We start from the raw sequence: 22,102 nt of genomic DNA, 5'->3' as shown, positions 1-22,102 counted from the left end.
TGAGATATCTTTTGAATGCTGGATGCTTGTAAATTAATGCTACTAATTGGTTTCCTTTTGTTCGATGGGTACACCATTGAGAGCTGTGACTTTATACTAAGAAGCCTTTTTCAATTTGCTAGCAGAACCTTTCTGAAGTACTGGGTTTTGATTGGTTGGCTAGATGTAAGAGAATTTTGAAGTAGTCTTGCCAGATGCTTTTGATATTAGGAATCAATAAGTAGCTAAATCAGGAAGGTTACTGTTGCATTTCTTATTCTTTTTACAGTTTTTTTTTTGGTATATTGTTGTGATCTGAGTGTATTGCAGGATTGATTGTTACTGGAATTGATTGCTCATTTTTGAATATCAGCTTCTGTCACCCAAAGCTGATGTTCAGCAGTTTTTACTTGACTACTTGATTTTACTTACATCATTTTATCCTCTTATAAACACCGACAAACCAAGTACCTATAGATTATCAAAGTCAATTTCCTTTAGAATTGCATGAGAGGCTCTTATTTTTAATGTTTAATTAAATGCTTAATATGTGTATTAGTTGTGGTCTATATTTATTTACAAGGAGTTTTTGTTATCTCTAACCTTATTTATATTCTAGTATTTTGACTTAAAAGTTTTTGATCTTATCAACACTTTAGGTATACAACATTCATTTTTTTCTGCTTAAAATAAATTAAAGGATGAAGTGATAGATTAGTAAAAAAAAATATTTAAAAACCAATAGGAAACATGTTTGGATGATCTGTCACATCCTTATCCTTTTGGAAGCATTATTATCAGCTCTTAACTTATTTGTGTGCATGTTTCAGGGTGTTAAGATCTGCAAGTACAGTAGAGGTAATTTTGGTGTGGTTCCAAAAGTGGCTTAGAATCTCTTCATCATTGTACTTTTTTTTTCTTATTTTTGTGTTCTGCTGCTTTATTCTAAATTCTTTTTGGTGTCCCTTCACTTGTACCATAATCTCTGTATGTGGTTAACCTAGACTATGTTTATGTCCATGGGGCAAGGGGAAACAAAACCTTAATAATTGATAATGGATTTCTTTGTTTGGAATTGTTTCTAAGGATACTAGATTATATTGTTTCTTCTTTTATTTTTATAGTTGATACCAAGGAAATACAAATTGTCTTCTAAGTAATAATGCTTATTTTAAAATTACTCATATATACCTAATGAAATGAACACTCAAAAAAGGACAATGGCTATTTTTTTCTGTAGTTAGAAATCTTTGAAATAATAAATACTGTCCAGTTTTTATGATACCCTTTTAGATGTAAAACTTAACTAATCTGTTTAACAGATGTTATAGTTTTCAAATTATATATTTTATAAGTGCCTTATAAATGTTAGAATTGTGGATTAAAGATGAAATACTAACATTCATGAAACCATTTATATATTTGTCACACTTGGTTTCATATACACTAGTATAACCCAGCGTGGTGGCTTGATTCAGGTGTCTCCCATAAACGTATGTGTTCAGAATGCTTGATCCCCAGCTGATGCAATTTGGGAATAGGAACTACCTGTAGGGGTAGTATTGTTGGGGTGGGGCATATGACATAGCTTTTCCTGTTCAGTGTTTCATATACTCTTCTCCTACTGTTGTCTACCTGATGTTGGCCAGGAAGTGACATCCAGCCTCTGCTCATGCCATGTTTTCCCCTCCATCATGGAGCTTCTCCTCAAGTCTGTAAGCCAAAATAAACTCCTTCTTCCCATAAGCTGCTTTTGGTTGGATGTATTCTGCCAGCAATACAAAGCTCTACATATGTTTATTTATTTGGGGGAGAGAAAGAGAATGGGCATGCCAGGACCCGTGTGTATCTGGCTTATATGGGTACTGAGGACTTGAACCCAGGCCATTAGGCTTTGCAGACAAGCACCTTAATCACTGAGCCATCTCTCTAGCCCTCTAAAGAATTTAAAAATATTTCTTATTTGCAGGTAGGAAGGGCGGGAGGGAGAGAATATGAATGGGTGTGCTAGGGCCTCTAGTCACTGCATATAAACTCCAGATGCATGTGCCACTTTGTGCATTTGGCTTTACATGGGTACTGGGGAATTGATTGGTTGTTAGGATTTATAGGCAAGTGCCTTAACCACTGAGCAATCCCAGCCCCTCTACAGAATTTTTAAAAAGTGAAACTAGAGTTATATTCTAACTGAACAAAAATATAACATTAGTTATATTCTAAATGAACAATTTTCATTTTTCTGCATATATGTGTATGTGTTTACATAGTCTATGCACATATGAGTGCCCCATGAGTGCATGTGCAGAGACTAGAAGAAGACATCAAGGATCTTCTATGGATTTTCTGTCTTATTTGCCTGAGATAGAATTTCTCACTGAACCTAGAACATTCTGTTTTGTTGTTGTTGTTGTTGTTGTTTGTTTGTTTTTTGTGTTTCCAGTTAGATTGGCTGTCCAGTGAGCCCAACAGTCCTCCTGCCTTCATCCTCCTCAGTGCTGAAGTTACAGGCATGTTTGGCTTAGCCTGGCTTTTTTGTGTGGGTGCTGGAGATAGAACTTGGGTCTTCATACTTGTCCAGTAAGCACTCTTACCACTCTGTGCCATTTTTGGGCTTCTAGTCCTTCTTTTAGTTAGGTATATTATTTTATTTTATTGACAGACCATCCCCGTGTGTTTGTCTTTCTCCGTTCCCCATGTGTTCACAATATCTTTTGTCATGGTTCTATTATTTACTTATAATAAATCTTCAAAGTAAATGGAATTTGTATGTCTGTTTATGTTTATGTGTTATATGTACACACATGTGCTGATATGGTGCCCTGTTTGTTCACCTGCAGCAGCCAGGGTGAAATATCAGCTGTCCTCCTCCATTACTCACCCACCTGTTTTTCCTTTGGATGGGGTCTCTTACTAATTCTTGAACTTGTCATTCACATGTTACAGTGATTCTCCAGTCCTCACTCCTCAAAGGACTGGAGTTTCAGTTGTGTGAGTCCCAGATGTGCACATAGGTTCTAGAGATTTGAGCTCAAGCAGTCTCAAGCCTTTATACTGGCACAGGAAGTGCACTTGATTACTGAGTCATCTTTGTAGCCCAAGAATGGATTTTTTAAAGCAAGCCGAGAGTCAGTTGCTTAGTGAAATTTTTGAATATTGACCAAATGGTTTACAGGATTATTCACAACAGAAATAAGTATTTTTGTACTTTGGGGTGTACTTTCTTCTCTTTTCTTTCTATATTTTGTCTCACATTCTCACATTGTCTGTGTGCCTGACACTCCCAAATGCATAATTCTGGCCCTCAAGATTGAATTTTAGATTACAGAGTTTTCCATGTAATATCTTCCTTGGCCATGACCACATCAAGTTTAATGTGCCTGAGTTTAAACTCACTTCTAAGGAAATAATGAATCATTAAAGATTTCTTCTTGATAACTATTTGCTGAAAGGTTTCACTTATAAATTGATTGTACATTATTTTTATTCTAGAGTTCATTTCAGTAGCTTTTTTACAAACAATTTTTCTGGTTTACTTTTATTTATTTATTTGAGAGCAACAGATAGAAAACAAGGCAGAGAGAGAGAGAGAGAATGGGTGCGCCAGGGCTTCCAGCCACTACAGACGAATTCCAGATGTATGCGCCCCCTTGTGCATCTGGCTAACGTGGGTCCTGAGGAATCAAACCTCTAATCAGGGTCCTTAGGCAAGTGTTTAACTGCTAAGCCATCTCTCCAGCCCTCATTTCAGTAGCTTAAAAAAAAAAACAAAACTAAATATGTGTTTGTTTAATCAGAGTCATGAAAATGGAAATTCTGATTATCTTAATTTTATTGATGTTAATAAGGTCTGAGTTTAGTCATTAAAGTTCACCTTCTGTTTAAAATCTGTGCCATTAAAGTATCCATTTGCTTAGCAAGGACCTGTTAAACAGTGACAAATTGATCTTAAGACACTTTAAATATATGAAATCACTATTACTGCTAAATTATTCTCAACCCTATAAAGGGTTGCAATCCACAATTTAAGGTACTGGGGTTTATAGTATTTATAGTATAGTATATATAGTATAGTTAGAAGCCTATTTGATAGAATTAAAGAGGGATGCCTATACTTAAAATTCTGATTTAATAATTTGAGTCTTCTTTCCTTTTCTTTGTTAAAAATATTTTTTATTTTTATTTATTTGAGAGACAGTGAGAGAAACAGGCAGATAGGGAGAGAATGGGTGCTCCAGAGCCTTCAGCAACTGCAAACAAAAACTCCAGATGCATGTGCCATCATGTGCATCTGGCTTATGTGGGTACTGTGGAATTGAACCTGAATCCTTAGGTTTTGCAGGCAAGCACCTTAACAGCTAAACCATTTCTTCAGCCCTTTCCTTTTCTTTTTACTTAATCATTGTTGCTTGATGGTTTGAGAATCTTAATTTTTTTTAAGAACTAACTTTTAATTTTATTTTTTTTGTTTTTGTTTTCCATTGAAACATTGTACACTTATGGTATACAAAATTCTTAGTTTTATCATTCAAGGTTTCCTTGGTTACTCTTGTACATTTTTAAAATTTCTAAGTCAATTTTAAAATCACCTTACCAGTTCCACATACAATAAAAGAGAGCCTGCTGACATTTTGGTTTGGGTTTTATGGAATCTGTAGGTCAATTTGCAAAGAATTAACTCCTTTGTAAACTAAAAATTTGTGAAACTTTGGAAAAGTTACTCAAGGCATTTTTAGTTTCTCTTAAGACATTTTTTCTGGTTTTCTTTTTATACACATATGAATATTAGCTCTTTTTTTGGGGGGGATGATCCAGTATAAAAGAAAATGTTAATATTGGAGGAAAGGATGGAAGACTTGCTGAAGTGAGGATCTAAACAGAAAGAAAAGGGCTCTGTGAGAAGGTTGTTAATGGGTTAAAAGCTGTGATGGTAGGAATTTGAGGTGCTTCTCTTATTATTGCTTTTATTTTGCCTTAAAACATGTAGCAAAGTCATCAGCTGAAAGTGAAGGTGAGAAATAATAGTTATAAATGGGAGCAGAGAAAATATGTTACAAAATAATCAACCAGAATATTGGGAAATGGAAGACCATATGATGAAAGTACCTGAGGTTTGGCCTCGTACATTTGTGAACTAAAGTCAGCTTCATTACCATGAGTAGAATGTTTTCTTCATTCCCTGTCCATATTTAGTTACATGAGTACATCATTTGAGTAGATTTTCCACTAAATGGAAGAGTTGAAGTCAATGGCGACAGAGGTCAAGGGCAGTGAGGTTTATGAAAGTTAAAATCAAGTAAGTAAGGAGCCATGTATGCTCAGAAAGTAGGTCAGGAAAGTGAAAAGGTGGTAGACTTAATAAGGTAAAGGACCTTGTGGGCTCAGTGGATGATTGCAATTAGGTTATTGAAATATGTAAATAAAGAAGAAAGGCAGTGGTTAAAGTGATATGTAATAATTTAGTTTCATAAATAATTTGTGAGATTTTTTTTTTGGTCATTTGTACTAATCTTTATGTGACAAATAAATATACAGTACAAAAAAAGGGAAATACTTATAAACTAATCCCTCTCTTGATGTGGATTTTTTTTATTTTTATTTTTTATTGATTTATTTATTTGAGAGCGACAGACACAGAGAGAAAGACAGATAGAGGGAGAGAGAGAGAATGGGCACGCCAGGGCTTCCAGCCTCTGCAAACCAACTCCAGACGCGTGCGCCTCCTTGTGCATCTGGCTAACGTGGGACCTGGGGAACCGAGCCTCGAACTGGGGTCCTTAGCCTTCACAGGCAAGCGTTTAACCGCTAAGCCATCTCTCCAGCCCTTGATGTGGATTTTTTAAAGTACCTTTACTGAGTGGCAAGACAAGGAGTGTGTCTCTGGTATTGCTGGCAATAATTCTTTAGCCATTGTCTGCTATGTGTGTTTGTCTTGAACATGTTTCTAATTGCCTTTTATATTTAGCTCTTATTTTTGCTTAGAGTTATAGAATGTACAAAAAATGTTGAAAAGTGTTCAGTTATGAAGGGGGGAAAGCCAGTGAGACAGTTATTGCCTATGAAGTCATACAGTAAGCATTTTACATCCTAACCATGAAAGTTTACTACTATAAATGGGCATTTTCTGTATTTCAGTTAAATTTTAAAAAAAAAAGATTAAAAGATTGGGGATTATAAGTTAATGAGTAACTATAATATTCCTACTTAAAGTAGCAAATAAGCACTTACAGTTTTTGCACAGAATACCTTTTTTTTTTAAAGGACACCTGAGTTTAAAGAAAAATTTGACTGCATGTATTATTAGGTGTACTCAGATGTAGTATTGCTGTATCTCCTAGCTGAATTGAACTTGTATTCTTTTAAAGTGGTCTTGTGTTTCTTTCCATGTGAAGAGGTCTGTCTTGTCCTACAGTTTGTTATGATTAACTATGTTAATACACCTTTCTTCAGGTTTGTGTTTTGATACTTTCTGTATCCCCATAGTAAGGTAGAGATTCTGTAGGCATTATTTTGGGATTCGTTTTTAAACAGAGTTCTGTTAATTTTTAAAAATAAAGGTTTAACTTATATTTAATTTAAATACAATTGAATTTAGATTAAATCTGTTTGCTTTCTATTTGTATCTTTTTCCTTAGCTTCTTTTGAGTTATTTATTAATCCATTTTTCACTCTTGTTATTCTTTTTAGGCTACTCAAATTTTCATTATTCATGTGAAGGTTTACACTAGAGATTATGAAGTTCATCCTTGACTTACTAAAGTCTGAAGTAAATGAGATTTTCTTCTTGTTTCTTTTTGTCAATAAAATACTTTAGGGCACCTTAACTTCATTTGCTACCTTCCTGCACTGCATACTCTTATTTTATTTTGTGTATTATAACATTTTAAGTCCTGAAAAATATTGTTGTTAGCAGTTAGTTAATATTTATTTAGAGTTGTTTATTTACCCTGTTTCTTGCACTTTATTTCTTTGCATCTATTTAAGCCATATCTAGTATTCTTCTTTTTCTCTGTTGAAGAAGACTCTTCAGTATATTCAGATGGCCATTGTCTCCATTTTGCCTTCATTTTAAAAGGATAACAATTTTAGATATTGTATTTATTTATTTCTAAGCAAAGAGGGGAGGGAGGGAAGAAGGGAAGGAGAAGAGTGACAGACAAGAGAATGGGCTAGCTTGCCAGGGTCTCCAGCTGCTGCAAACCCCAGATGTGTGCACCACGTTGTGTATTTGGCTTTACATGGGCACTGCAGAATCAAACCCAGGCCATTAGGCTTTATAGACAAGTGCCGTAACTGCTGAGCCATCTCTTCAGCCCCAAGGATTTTTTTTCTTTTTTCAAGGTAGGATCTCACTCTAGCCCAGGCTGACCTGGAATTCACTATGGAGTCTCATGGTGGCCTTGAACTCACAGCAATCCTCCTACCTCTGCCTCCCGAGTGCTGGGATTAAAGGTGTAGGCCACCTTGCCTGGCTTCCAAGGATTTTTTTTTTAAGATAGAGAATTCTAGTTTGGCATTCTCCCCCTACTCCTAGCTCTTGGGATTTATTTACATGATTTAATATTTATTATGTGCATGCCACAGTAGACCTGTTTCAGTTGCCAATGTTAAATATTATTTTTGGTCATATTTTGGCTTTTTATTTCTAGGCAGTTTATATAAAAATGATAGTAATGTTTTATTTGAGTTTTTTACATTTACTTTTGCTACTGGTATGCAGCTGATATGCAGCTAGTCTGCTAATCCTTATTAGTTCATATTCCCTTAATCTGAGGTTGAAATGACTGAAGCTGTATTTTCCTGCTCATGTGAGCTACTTTGTTTCTGATTTATCTTTATGTATACGGTATAGTTGTTTAAAGTTTACCCAGATCATCTGGTATGCCTACTGGGCCTATTCCTGATGGTCGGGCCCTGGATATTTTTGGTACCTCAACTTGTAGTTGTGTTGTAAGTTCTACTTTCTCAGTCTTTCAGCCAAAAGTTTTGGAGTCTATAGTTTTTTGTTTTAAATGAGTCCATAGCCTATGTCTTAGAGATTTTAGCCCTGCAATTTACCACTGTGTTAATATTTCTATAGTGACTTAAAACCTATTACTTCCTTTTTTTGTTAGTTATCCTGCTGATAAAGTTGATTTGAAGCAACTTTCAAGTGTAAAATGTAAAATGCTCAGATATATCCTAGAATTCGAAATTGTAATTATAGAAGTTTATACATGTGTGTATGCTATGGTCACTAGAAGATCTTGCATAGTGAAATGTATGAGTATTAATGTTGCCACTACAATGCAAGTTTTTGTGGTAGAAATTGGAATGTGATCTCTTAGATAACATGGTTTGGAGTAAGGCAGATTTTGTGCAGTCTGTAGAGGAATCAAAAATGTTCCAAAACACAGCTGCTTGTTTGCTTGATTCCCACCGTCTTTCAGTTTCCTCTAATGTTTCTCTGCTCTTTTGTTATGTGGCATCTGTAAATACTATTGCCTGGTATATACCTTTGTGTTCCAGTTTGAGTATAAGGCACATATTCAGAGAAACATTTTCTGACCCACAAATTTAGGTCAAGTTTATATCAGACTTTTTTTTTTTTTTCCAAGTTTTGAGTTATATAAACTGATTCAGGTGATGGTTTGATCCCCTCCACCCATGAACTCTGAACTTTGTGAAATTAGGAATCATGTCTTCTTTATGGATGGGTAGGGTCCTTTCTTTCTTTATTATCGTACTGGAATTTAAACCCAAGGGCCTCCTGAATGCTAGACAAGTATTCTGCCACTGAACATATCCTCTGCTCATTCTTGACCATTTTATCTTTATGATTAGTTCAGTGTGTGGAAATAATGTTATTGTTAGTAGGTTATTAGTTGTTAGTAGATATTATCAGTGTATGAATGAAAAAAATAAAATAATCTGGAAAGATCAGTAAATAATGATACACTTATGATGGAGCAAAAGCTATATTTAAACAAACTGAATTTTCATGGTACAGTTGGAAGTTCTTTACCTATTTATGGACACCGTTAAAGGATTCAGTCTCAGAGAAAATGAACTTGGAATTTACCATTCATATTCATCTCCCACCCAAGGGTGTTTATAGTTTATTCCATCAAGGTGACTTGGTCTTTGCTTCATCAGGGAGTTGATATTCAAACAAATCTTGACATGGACGTGCTCATTAAGTGGTAAAAGCAATAGTATTTTATTTAAGTGTATACTAATGTACAATTGAATTGATAATTTTTTTTTTTTTTTTGGTTTTTTGAGGTAAGGCCTTGCTCTAGCCCAGGCTGACCTGGAATTCACTGTAGTCTTAAGGTGGCCTTGAACTCAGGGTGATCCTCCTACCTCTGCTCCCCTAATTCTGGGATTAAGGCATGTACCACCATGCCCAGTGATAAATTGTAATTTGACTGGAGACCAGGATGATTTAAAAGAATTTATAAAGGCAGATTATGGTCATTCCATCCACTTTGGCATGAAGGTCATCAGGAGCTTTTAAGGATATTCTATTCTGCTGAAGGGGGAGGTTCTGGATACAGACTTAAAAAATTCATATCCCAACCTTTACTGTGTGACGTTTGGTGCTTTATTTTTATCCCTACTTATAAAATAGAGATAATTATGTCTACTTCAGTGGAGTCTAACTAGGTTTAAATAAGTTGTGTCCATGCTTAGAAAAGTACCTGGCTCATAGAAAAATCTTAGCAATATTGCCTGTTGTTGCTTGTTACTATGTACATGTGAGAAAACCCTCAAATATTGTAATTGTATTAGTTTAGCCAGAGCTATAGGGGCACAAAAAGATTGAAGAGATTATTATAGGGGCAAATTCAATTAAGGCTTCAACTTATTCATTCATATTATATAACATAAATTTAAATTAATAGCATAAAAGTAATTTGAAATTTCTTTATCATTTGTATGACTTGTGAGGGCAAACTTACAGAACTGAAATCTTCTAATTTGTGTTTTTTTTTTTTAGATCTCATAGAACATTTCAGCTTTAGCCCTTGGACTAGAAGCTGAAATAATAGAAGCGTGTATGATGCATTAGGGTATTGAAGAAAATTAATTTTGAATTAAATATTTGGACTATAAGGAAGGAAAAGTGACTGACAATGGGGCGGAAGAAAATACAAATCACACGCATAATGGATGAGAGGAACCGACAGGTAAATGAGCATTTTACCTTATCTATTTAATTTATTATATTTATTTTTAAAAGCAAGAGATAGAATGGTTGGATTTTCTCACAATTAACTGAGTTTATTTTTAGTGTCAAAGCACATGAAAAATTTTGGTCATAACTTTGTCTTTCTATCATGTGATTTAAAGAAACAATTACAGAAACCATGTATGTTCTAGATGACATAGATATGTAGGAAGATTGTAATCCTGCCATTCTTATTCATTGTATAGAGTTTTTATAAGCCATTTAGCCTTTAATTTATTGATCATTTACTTGTTACTCTTTTGTTGATTATTATTTTCAAGTTATCATTTTTGTTTTCATCATTTAATAATCAGTAAGTTAAGTACAATTATCAGTCACTATGTTTTGGTCAATTACATTTTCTGACTAACCAAGTAATTTTTAATGCCTCTTGCTATCACACATTCTTAAAACATTTATGTGTAATATCTCAGGTATAACGGATAAATTTGCAGCATTGGTTCAGTGAACCAACACTTACAAATTCAGGATAATTACAGTGTAGTGCTGATATATAAGGAAATCAATATTATTTAGAGCTGATAGGCAGCTAGTCTTTAGGCCATAGTTTGGTTAAGTTTTAATTGAACACCGCCATTATTTCCATATTTTTTCTATTGCTGCTTTCATATTACAGCAGAGTTGAGTAATTGGCAGAAAGATTATTTGGCCCATAGGCCTCAAATCTTTGATATCTGGCCCTTTAAGAAAAGCTAACGAACCCTTTGATGTAGAGAAAAGGAAAAAGAGTTGCAAAGAATATTGCAAGTAATTATTCATTATTCAAAAAACATCCTATCTTTGGGAAGGTTGCATATCAGAAGTTTGAAGAAAAATTCCTAAAAGTTTAGTGGGGCCAGTGTAACACTGAAAATGTATTCTGTAGAGTCAGTGTAGTAGTTCACCTTAATATTGATATAATTGTAGACACAATTAAACTGAATGGTAGTAGGAAAGGTAGTGGAAGCAATTGGAATGGTAAGGAGACTGAAGTGGGCCCTTGTTCCAACTAGTGAAAATGGCTTAGAAAAGGTATAAGTTCCATACTGTATGGTACATTATGAGATTAAGAAAAATAGGCTAGATTGAGAAAGTTCAATCACTGCAAAGGAGTAATTCCAGGGAAAATCACAAGAAAATTTTTCTTCAAGAATCTGAAGATGGGGGCTGGAGAGATGGCTTAGCAGTTAAAGTACTTGCTTGTGAAGCCTAAGGACCCATGGTCAACTCTCTAGATCCCACATAAGCCAGATGCATAAAGATGAGGCAGGTGCAAGGTCACACATGCCCATGAGGTGGCACCAGTGTCTGAAATTTGTTTCAGTGGCTGAGGCCCTGGCAAGCCAATTCTCTGTTTCTCTCTCTGTGTCTCTGTTGCTCTCTCCAAAAAAAAAAGTAAAGAAACCAAAGATGGTGTCATATAGAGGAAGGGGTTGCTTGCTTCACCAGCAGATGTATTATAAATGTTAAGTAGTTTATTAGAGGATTAGTGGACATCCCTCTGGTCACATCCTATATAAATACCCTTGCTTAATTTTGGCATAGATCAACTGAACCTATCTGTGGAGAAGGACTGCATATTTATAGGGAAAGAGAAGCTTTTGCAGGTGACTATGTAACTGGAACTTTGTAAGTTGCAGCCATGACTTTTTTAAGGGGAATGGGGCCTGCATCTATATTAGCCTTGTACCTACATTATATTTAACTGCTAGGTTGTTTTTTTGCTCAGCTGCCACATGGGGTCTAGGCTCTTCATATTTCTCAGGTACTGTCTGTGCAAAGAATGGAAAAAGAAGATGTAGTTGGGCAATTTATTTTTTAGATTAGATTAGACATAGAAACAATTTGTCATGAACTAAAATTGTATATTTATTATTTTTAAGACATTTTTAAAGTTTTTATTTATGTATTTATTAGAGACAGAGGAAGAGTGAGTGAGAATGGGCACGCCAGGGCCTCTAGCCACTGCAAATGAACTCCAGATGCATACTCCACCATGTGTATCTGTCGTATATGGGACCCAGAGACTTGAACTTGGGTCCTTGGGCTTCACAGGCAAACACCTTAATCGCTATACCATCTCTCGAGCCCTAAAATTATATTTTAACTTTATTGATTTTTCAGAAAGTGAATTCTTTGTTTTACATTTTTATTTTTTGCATGTGTATTGTGTGTATGCATTTATATAGTATGTATGTAGAATGTTTGCTTGTACAAGCATGCATGTTGTTGAGGCCAGCAATCAGTGTTAGTTATCTTCCTCTATCACTCTCAACCTAGTTTTTTTGAGACAAGTTCTCTTAGTGAACCTAGATTTCATCCATTTAGCTAGATTAGCCAGTAAGTCCTGAGGCTTTTCCTGTCTTTGCTTCTCCAGCCCTGGAATTTTATAGTTGTACACTACCACACCCAGCATTTTCTGTGGGTACTAGTAACCCAATCTCAAGTTCTTATATTCATGTGGCAAGCAGTTTATAAACCAAGCCAACTCTATAACCTAGTAGGTGAATTTGGAGGTAAGCATTTATTTTTTTGTATAAAGGAGGAAATTGTATTTCATATAATTTATTTATCCAAGTTACATATTCAAGTGACTGAATCAGATCCTGGGAACTCATTAAAGTATGTATCTTATTGGCTGGGGAGATAGCTCTGCAGTTAAAGTGCTTGCTTGTGCAAACATGAGGACTTGAGCTTGGATACCACATACACAAAATGCCCAGTGTGGTAATGCACTTCTGTAATCTTAGGCAAAGACAGTAATAAAGAAAGGTATTCAGGGCTGGAGAGATGGCTTAGCGGTGAAGCGCTTGCCTGTGAAGCCTAAGGACACTGGTTCGAGGCTCGGTTCCCCAGGTCCCACGTTAGCCAGATGCACAAGGGGGCGCATGCGTCTGGAGTTCGTTTGCAGAGGCTGGAAGCCCTGGCGCGCCCATTCTCTCTCTCTCCCTCTATCTGTCTTTCTCTCTGTGTCTATCGCTCTCAAATAAATAAATAAAAAAATTTTTTTTTTAAAAAAAGAAAGGTATTCAATATCAGCTTCTGGCCTACACACACACACACACACACACACACACACACACACACACACACACGCCTTCAAACAGGTATATATGAATGGGTGGTGGGGAGGAGGAGGAAATAGGAGAGAAGAGAAGAGGAAAAGATATGTCCCACTTTAGTAGACAGCTTCAGGTTCACTGAGATGATTTTCCACCAGACCAGGCACAGTTATGGAGAAAGGGATTTATTGAAGCTTACAGATCCAAGGGACATTCCATAATGACAGAAGAAGCCGTCCTACTTTCACAGGTCCAAGAAGAGAGACAAAAAGCCAAAAGCCACACCATACAGCAAACTTCAGGAACTCCAGGTGGAACTAGGCTCTTTGTATATCTTTAGATTGGAATTTCAAACTACTATACCCACATAGGAGACGAAATTTAATTGTATAGCAAATAGATACTGAGAATTTATGTAAGAAACCACTAACGTGTGAGTGGGGGGTAGTTCAGGGAGGATTAATTGGAGAAGAAAATATCAAATAGAGTTATGAATTACAAGTATGAGCTAGCCACATAAAAATCACACTTGAAGTAATTGAAAAAGTCCATGGAAAAATCTCAATGGTGACCATACCACACACCTAAATTGCTTTTTGTCTCCCACTTGACAGATTCTGGTGAAACCTTATTTTTCCATGTTTATATTAAAGTAGACCATAAAGGAATGTTCACAAATTGAAGGTGTGTTTCAGTGAATTTTATCAAAAAGACCATGTAGCTTACGTACCCAGCTGTCCCACCCCAGAGCTGTTTTTGTCCTGTCTCCCAGTCTCTCTGCCTCGAGGATCATTAACCTAATGTCTTAGCACCAGATTGGTTATACCTGTGTTTGAATTTATTTGAACAGTATGTGATCCTTTGAGCAGTGCTGTGCTTATGATATTCACCAGTGTTACTGTTGTACATAGATACTTGTAAATTTATATTAGTGTATAATCCATTATATGAATAGAATACAGCTTATGTACATATATTTTTTCTGTTGTAAATAGACATTTGGGTTCTTTTCTAATTTGATATTATTATGAAAGAGTGCTGTTTTGAGTATTATTTTGCACACAGTTACATTTGGGTACATATCTAGGCATGCAGTTACTGAATCAGGTTTTAAGTGTGATAAGCTTTAGAATTATTGACAAGTTTTCTAAAGTGTTTGTGCTCACTTTTCACTGTACTAGCAGTGTATGAGTTTTAGCTGTTCCAAATCTTTACTAGAACTGGTTATTGACATTTATTTATTTATTTGTGGGGGACAGAGACCATTTCAATGGGTGAGGAATAGTAACTTGTTTTAGTTTTAAATTTTCATGATTTCAACTCTTGTACCTTCATGTTGCTGGGACAGAACTCCTGACATAAAGTAGCTTATGGGAGGAAAATTTTTTGTTTTGGCTTAGAGTCTTGAGGGGAATCCTTATGGACAGGGAAAGGAATGATCCTAGAGCAGGGGCTGAATATCACAAAGAAGAGTGAGTCAAGTTCTGTCAAGAGGAAGCTAGCTATAATGCCCTTCAAGCCTACCTCAGTAACACACCTCCTTCAGCAAGGTTCCCCCTCCTAAATTGCCACCAGCTGGGAAATAGGTATTCAGAACACATGAGTTTGGGGGACCCCTAATTCAAACCACTACTGTGTCTGATGAAGTTGCTTGCCCTATGGTTTTATTGGCCATAAAAAATTATGTGTGTGTGATGTGCCTATTTACTTATTTTCCTGTTTTCTTTTTAAAAATTTTTCAAGGTAGGGTCTCATCCTAGCTCAGGCTGACCTGGAATTCACTATGTAGTCTCAGGGTGGCCATGAACTCATGGTGATCCTCCTACCTCTGCCTCCCCAGTGTGCTACCACACCTGGCCTTATTTTCCTATTTTCTTTTAATGGGCTTTTCTTACCTGTGTATTTCCTATAATATACTAATGAATGTTTGTATATTATATATACCGTTTTTTACACCATAACTTGCTTTTTCATTTTCTAATCCTTTTGTTTGATAAATAACTTTTTGTGCTTTGAAGTTCTTTTTTTGAGACAAGGTCTAACTATGTAGCTCAGGCTGCCTTTGCTTCATGAGATTATAGTTGTATGCCACCATCTGGCATCAATAAGACTATCTTAATATTGTCCAGTTATATACATTGAGATAGGGGTTTCACTATATTGCCCAGAGTTTTCTCGTATTTGTGGGTTCAAGGAATCCTCCAGCTTTAGTCTCCTGAGTAGCTGGGACTACAACCATGTAGCATCACAACCACACAATGTACCATTTTGTTCTTTCCTGTAACAACCACACAATGTACCATTTTGTTCTTTCCTGTATTGGCTGTGCACTTTGTGTTATATTTAAGAAATCTTGGGACTGGAGAGATGTTTTAGTATTTGATGGTGCTTGCTTTCAAACTCTAATGACCTGGGTTCAATTCCCCAGTACCCATGTAAAGCCAGAAACACAAAAATGGTGCATGCAATTGGAGTTTGTTTGCAGTGGCATGCCCATATTCATTTTCTGTCTGCCTTTTTCTGTTTATCTCAACTATTTTTTTTTTAAGTTCTTAAAAAGGGACTCTTTACTTAACCACAGGGCAGTGAAACTGATTCTTTTAGAATACAAGGGCAATTTGACTGCAACATATTACCCTATTAATTGCCTGGGTTGATTCTTAGCTGAAGTGTTCCCCTCCCTTACACTCCATGTGTACCCAGACAAGAAGGTCACCTTTGTGATAGAGGAGGACCATTCTTTGGTCAAGGGTATATGAGTAGCTGCACTCCCCTGGTCAAATCTCCAAACAAGCTCTCAAGATAATTTTCTGCTTTCTTCTTGAAATGATTTTGTTAGACCTCTTATCCATGTGGAATTTATGTTTGGGTTGAAGCATAGTGGTCAAGATTTATTTTTGTCCAAATGGATAGTCACTTAACCCATTTCAGCTTATCACAGAAACTTTCCTTTCATTGATGCCTGGTATATTTCTTCTTCTTATTAAGAACTTATTTTGTACAGCTACATCATGTGTTGGTACCATATTTTCCCTCCTCCCTGTCCCCATTCCGCAGGGGCCTTCCTCAGTGGGGTTGATGGTATTTTGCCTGAGGTTGTGGGTTATATGTTGTGGGAACAGCAGTCAGTTATTGGGGGAGGCAGTGCCTCCGAGCATGATGTGTCAACCTGTGACTCTTACAGTCTTTCTGCCTCTTCTCCCACAAAATTCCCTGAGCCTTGATGGGTGTGTTTTAAGTGTACTTCAGTGATGAGCTCTTAGGAGCCTCTGGATTTCTACTTTGGTATATGTTGACTGTCCTCAGTGTCTTACCTTCTTCGCCCTGGCACTATTTATCAGGCTCACCATGGAAGCAACATTCTTTTTTTTTTAATTATTTATTTATTTATTTATTTGAGAGTGACAGACACAGAGAGAAAGACAGGTACAGGGAGAGAGAGAGAATGGGCACGCCAGGGCTTCCAGCCTCTGCAAACGAACTCCAGATGCATGCGCCCCCTTGTGCATCTGGCTAATGTGGGACCTGGGGAACCGAGCCTCGAACCGGGGTCCTTAGGCGTCACAGGCAAGCGCTTAACCGCTAAACCCATCTCTCCAGCCCAGAAGCAACATTCTTGCTCGTCTCTCCACTTACCCTCTGGTTTCACTGGGTCTTGACTGAGATGTGAGGGGTGGGTCTCACTTCTTTTTGAAAAAGAAAAACAGATTTTTCGTGGGCACTTCCTCTGGAGAGTTGTTTGTGTTTTAAGTCAATGACAAATGTGTGGGACTTTTTCTGGATTCAACTTTGTTCCATTTGATAATTTGTATATCCTTGTTCATTCAAAACTATTTTAATTACAATAATTTGCTTTTTGGTAGCATAGTTTTTTATCATATATGCATGTGTGTGTACTTATCTATACACACACACACACACACACACATATGTTTTTGGGTGTTTTTTTTTTTTTTTGAGGTAGGGTCTCACTGTAGCCCAGACTGACCTAGAATTCACTGTCTAGTCTCAGGATGGCCTTGAACTCACTGTGATCCTCTTACCTTTGCCTCCCAAGTGTTGGGATTAAAAGCACATGCCACCATGCCCTGCTTACTATTTCATTTTTGCAGAACTGGTTGACCACCCCTCCTTTTTACATTTCTAAATGAAATGGTCAAGTCAGTATTTGTACAAGAGCAAACAACTATAATTTATATATGTTTTTCTACTGGATATATACATCCATTTAGGGCCAATTGAAATTTCTACAATATTGTCATGGTGTATTACATTTTTGCTGGGCTTTTATTAATTCTTTGTATAGCATTTTATATGTTTAGTGTATGGGCCTTAGTTTACTCCTAGATATTTTGATTTTTCATTTTATTTTAGAGGGAATGAGAGAAAGACAGAGTGAGAGAGAAAATTGGTGCTCCAGAGTCTCAGCCACTACAATTGAACTCCAGACGTTTGTGCCACCTAGTGGGCATGTGCAACATTGCACTTGCCTCACCTTTGTGCATGTGACTTATATGATGATGTCTGGAGAGTCAAACATGAGTCCTTAGGCTTCGCAGGCAAGTGCCTTAACCACTAAGCCATCTCTCCAGCCTCAGTATTCTAATTTTTTAATAAAATTTTGTGTTCCCTAATTACTTTCAAGTTTTGTTGCTAAGTACATATTAAAAAACCATGGGGGGGGGGGGCTGGAGAGATGGCTTAGCGGTTAAGCGCTTGCCTGTGAAGCCTAAGGACCCCGGTTCAAGGCTCGGTTCCCCAGGTCCCACGTTAGCCAGATGTACAAGGGGGCGCACGCATCTGGAGTTCGTTTGCAGTGGCTGGAAGCCCTGGCACGCCAGTTCTCTCTCTCTCCCTCTACCTGTCTTTCTCTCTGTGTCTGTCGCTCTCAAATAAATAAATAAAAAAATGAACAAAAAACCATGGGGGCTGGAGAGATGGCTTAGCGGTTAAAGCACTCGTCTGTGAAGTCTATGGGCCCCAGTTTGAGGGTTGATTCCCCAGGACCTACGTTAGCCAGATACACAAGAGGGTGCACATACACATAAGATGGTACATGCGTCTGGAGTTAGAATTCAGTGGCTGGAGGCCCCAGCATGCTAATTCTCTCTCTCTCATAAAAAATATAAACAAAAAAAGAATCAGATGATTGCATTTGCATGAGCCTTCTCATTTCTGTACTGTATGTATCTGTTGACATCTCTTTTGACCAGTGCCACACTATCTTAATGACTATAGTTTTATGTTAAGTTTTAAAGTTTCTTTCCTTTCCTTTAACATTTTTTGATTTTTCTAGACTTTACAACTTTTAGACTTGTTTACAGAGAGCCTTTAGCAATTCTGGCTTCATAATTTATAGTTCTCTGGCACTCTTAAAAAACTGAACCTACTGTTAACATGTGATCCAGTAACAGCATTCCTTAGTATTTAGCCAAGAGTTGCAAGCTCAGGTCCACTTAAAACCTGCACATGTGGGCTGGAGTTATGACTTAGTGGTAAGGCACTTGCCTACAAAGCCAAAGGACCCAGGTTCAGTTCCTCAGGACCCATGTAAGGCAGATGCACAAGGTGGCACATGCTTCTGGAGTTCATTTGCAGTAGCTGAAGGCCCTGGTATGCCTATTCTATCTTCTCCCTCTCTTTCTTTCTCTGTCTGTCTGTCTGCCTGTCTTTCTCTGAAATAAAATAAATTTTTAAAACCCTGTACATGTAAGTTTGTAGCAGCTTTTTAATTATTTAAAATAACTAAAAGTTGAAGTCACTAAGTATCTCCTTCAGTACACAAGTAAAGAAAGAAACTGGTATTTCCACATAAAGAGTAGTTTGCGGGCAGTGAAAAGACTCTACATGATAATATAATTATATAATGCTTGTGGTATACAAATACACAATACATGCACTATATTTTATCCAACATGTAGTTGTGCAACACCAAGTAACTCTGATGCTCTAACCATGGGTTTTGGATGATGATGATGTTATGTTTTGGTTCATCAGTTGCAATAAATATACTCTGCCAGGGCATATTGATAAAGGGGGAGGCTATGTGTGCACAGATGGGAGACTTTTTTTTGCTTGTGTATGTTAAGGTGTATGCACGCATGTGTCCACATAATGCCCCATGTGCTTGCCTATGGAGGCCAGAGCAGAACATTAGGTTTCTCCCTCCATTGTGCTTCTTCTACCCTTTCTTTTTTGAGATGATTTCTCTTACTTATCCTGGAACTTGCCATTTCTTTTTCCTTGCGCTCCAGTGATTCTCTGTTCTCTTCCCCTATGGGACTGGAGCTAGAAACAAGTTTGGTCACATCAGGCTTTTTGTGTGGGTCCTGGTGACTGAATTTGGGTGGTCTCTCAGACCTGCATTGGCCTTCATGTTTGCACAGAAAGTACTGTTAACCAGTGAGCCATCTCTCCAGCCTAAGATGGAAGATTGATAGGAAAATTTTTTGCTTCCTTTTAATTTAAAAATCTTTTCCAATTTAAAAAGCAGACTTAAAAGGTAAAATGAACTTTTCATTTAGAAACCTGGGAAGTGCCATATTAAATTGATAAATATAAATTTATAGATTTTGGTGTGGTCATTAAAGCGTAATTTTTTTTTAATTAAAAATAATTGTTTGGTTTCAGAAAAGGTTTTCTGACCATACTCTAGTTGGAATAAGTTGGAAAAGTGGAAAGAAGATGATTATAAGCTAAGTGAAACACACCAGCTCCTTCCTTCGTCTTCATTTTCTTCTGATTAACAATTTTGAAGAAATACTTTAAAATACGTGTTTTTGGAAAGAACAGCAGGGATTGTATTCATTACTGATAGTGAGCAGTTAAGGAATTTTCCCTAATCATGGTTAATGTATATTTTGAAGAGGTATTACCTGTCTCAGTTTTTATATTGTCTTGTTAATATCTCACTGCTTTTGAAAAATATCTGTAGAGAATTGTTCCTGCAACAGATGCTTTATAGTGTGGATTGCTATCCTTTCTCTTCAGTGTTAATTAAGGTAAAGAACTTGTGTTTTCTAATGACTGTCTCTGCTGGATTAAAACTTGAATGCATCTAAGTACATGTAGGAACAATAAAGCATAAACAATTCAAATTGTACTGTTTCAAGATTGTGTTTTATTTTTAAAATATTTATTTATTTATTTATTTATTTGCAAGGGGGGAGAGAGAGAGAAAATTAGCATACTAGGGCCTTCAGCCACTGCAAACAAATTCCAGATACATGCACCACTTTGTGCATCTGGCTTTACATGGCTACTAGGGAACTGAACTGGGATTTGGCTTTTCAGGCAAATGCCTTAACCTTATAAGCCCTCTTTCCAGTTTCCCCTTTTTTCTAAATGTAATATATTTTTTAAAAATATTGATATTGTTTATTTATAAGCCAAGAGAAGAGAGAGAATGGGCATGTCAGGACTTCCAGCTGCTGCGAATGAACTCCATATGCACATGCCATTTTGAGCATCTGGCTTTATGTGGGTACTGGGGAATCAAACATGGGTCATTAGGGTTTTGCAGACAAACACCTTAATCATTGAGCTATCTCTCTAGTCCCATAATATTCTTTAAAAAATATTTTATTTATTTATTTTTGAGAGAGAGGAGGAGGGAGGATGGGTGTGCTGAGGCCTCCAGCTACTGCAAACGAACTCCAGGAACATGTGTCACTGTGTTCATCTGACTTTGCACAGACACTAGAGACACAAACCCCAGTCTTTAAGTTTTGAAGGCAAGTGGTTTAACTCCTGAAACATTTCTCGAGCCCCCGGGTTTTATTTTTTATTTTATTTTGTGAATATTTATTCATGAGAGAGGGAGGGGACAAAAGCACTACGGTTTCTGCCCCTGCAAACAAACTCCAGACACATGGGCCACTTTGTGGGTCTGGCTTTACATGGGTACTAGGGAGCTGTTGGGCTTTGCAAGCAAGCACCTTTAACCACTGAGTCCTCCATCCAGACCTTTTTTTTTCTTTTTCTTTTTCTTTTTTTTTTTAACCCGAGGTAGGGTCTCACTGTGGCCCAGACTGACCTGGAATTCATTATGGAGTCTCAGGGTGGCCTTGAACTCACAGCGAGCCTCCTACTTCTGCCTCCTGAGTGCTGGAATTAAAGGCGTGTGCCACCATGCCCAGTTTAAAAGCTTTTTTTGAGATAGTGTATTTTGGGGGACTCTAAATACCAGTGTGCAATTTGCAATAAAAATTAAAACCTTTTTCATGGCAAATAATACATAAATGTTAATATATAATAGTAAATTTTCAAAACCATTTGTAAAACAGTAAGTGCATATATGTAAGAACTATACTTGGACAAGTAAAAGATTTCATAGGAAAATGATAATAGGTAATTTTGAGGAAAGAAATCTCCATTGACCATAGATAAGATGAAAAAGACTACAAACCTGCTGCAAGTTAGTAGATACAAATATATGTGTGTGTATATATAATATATATATATATATATATATGTTATATATATATGTTATATATATAATATATATATATAATTTTTATTTTGCCTATCATAGTAACAAAGATTAAAAGGATCAACTTTACCTGTATTAAATTATTAAAATTAAATTAAAATTAAATTAAAATTGTGAGTACTTTAGAGCTGTAACATTGATTTAGAGACATATCCATGAGGTATAGTTAAATGAGTAAAACAAAGAGGAGTCTTGATCGAGCTTCATTTTTTAAAGAACAAAATAAATATGTTACATGTATATATAAATATATGTATATGTTTACATGATCTCATACAAATATGAAGGAGAAAGTACTGCACTTGATACGGTAGGCCACAGGTCTTATGTAGGTAATTGGGAGATAAAGGAGACAAGCAA

The 22,102-nt window shown here is 36.5% G+C and overlaps 1 protein-coding gene across 5 annotated transcripts in view; it reads left to right on the top strand.

Moving 5' to 3' along the window:
- The window catches only part of Mef2a (myocyte enhancer factor 2A), a 123,313-nt gene that overhangs the window by 38,118 nt on the left and 63,093 nt on the right, over nt 1-22,102 (top strand). For all 5 annotated transcript variants that reach the window (XM_045144970.1, XM_045144967.1, XM_045144968.1 and 2 more), the window contains one exon: nt 9,959-10,148. In XM_045144970.1, coding sequence (XP_045000905.1) covers nt 10,095-10,148 — 54 coding nt within the window. In that variant the 5' untranslated portion in view covers nt 9,959-10,094. The remainder of the gene's footprint in view (nt 1-9,958; nt 10,149-22,102) is intronic.

The sequence above is a fragment of the Jaculus jaculus genome, chromosome 3 (genome assembly GCF_020740685.1).
Source record: "Jaculus jaculus isolate mJacJac1 chromosome 3, mJacJac1.mat.Y.cur, whole genome shotgun sequence".
Lineage (NCBI taxonomy): Eukaryota > Metazoa > Chordata > Mammalia > Rodentia > Dipodidae > Jaculus > Jaculus jaculus.
This window is presented reverse-complemented; position numbering and strand designations above follow the sequence as displayed.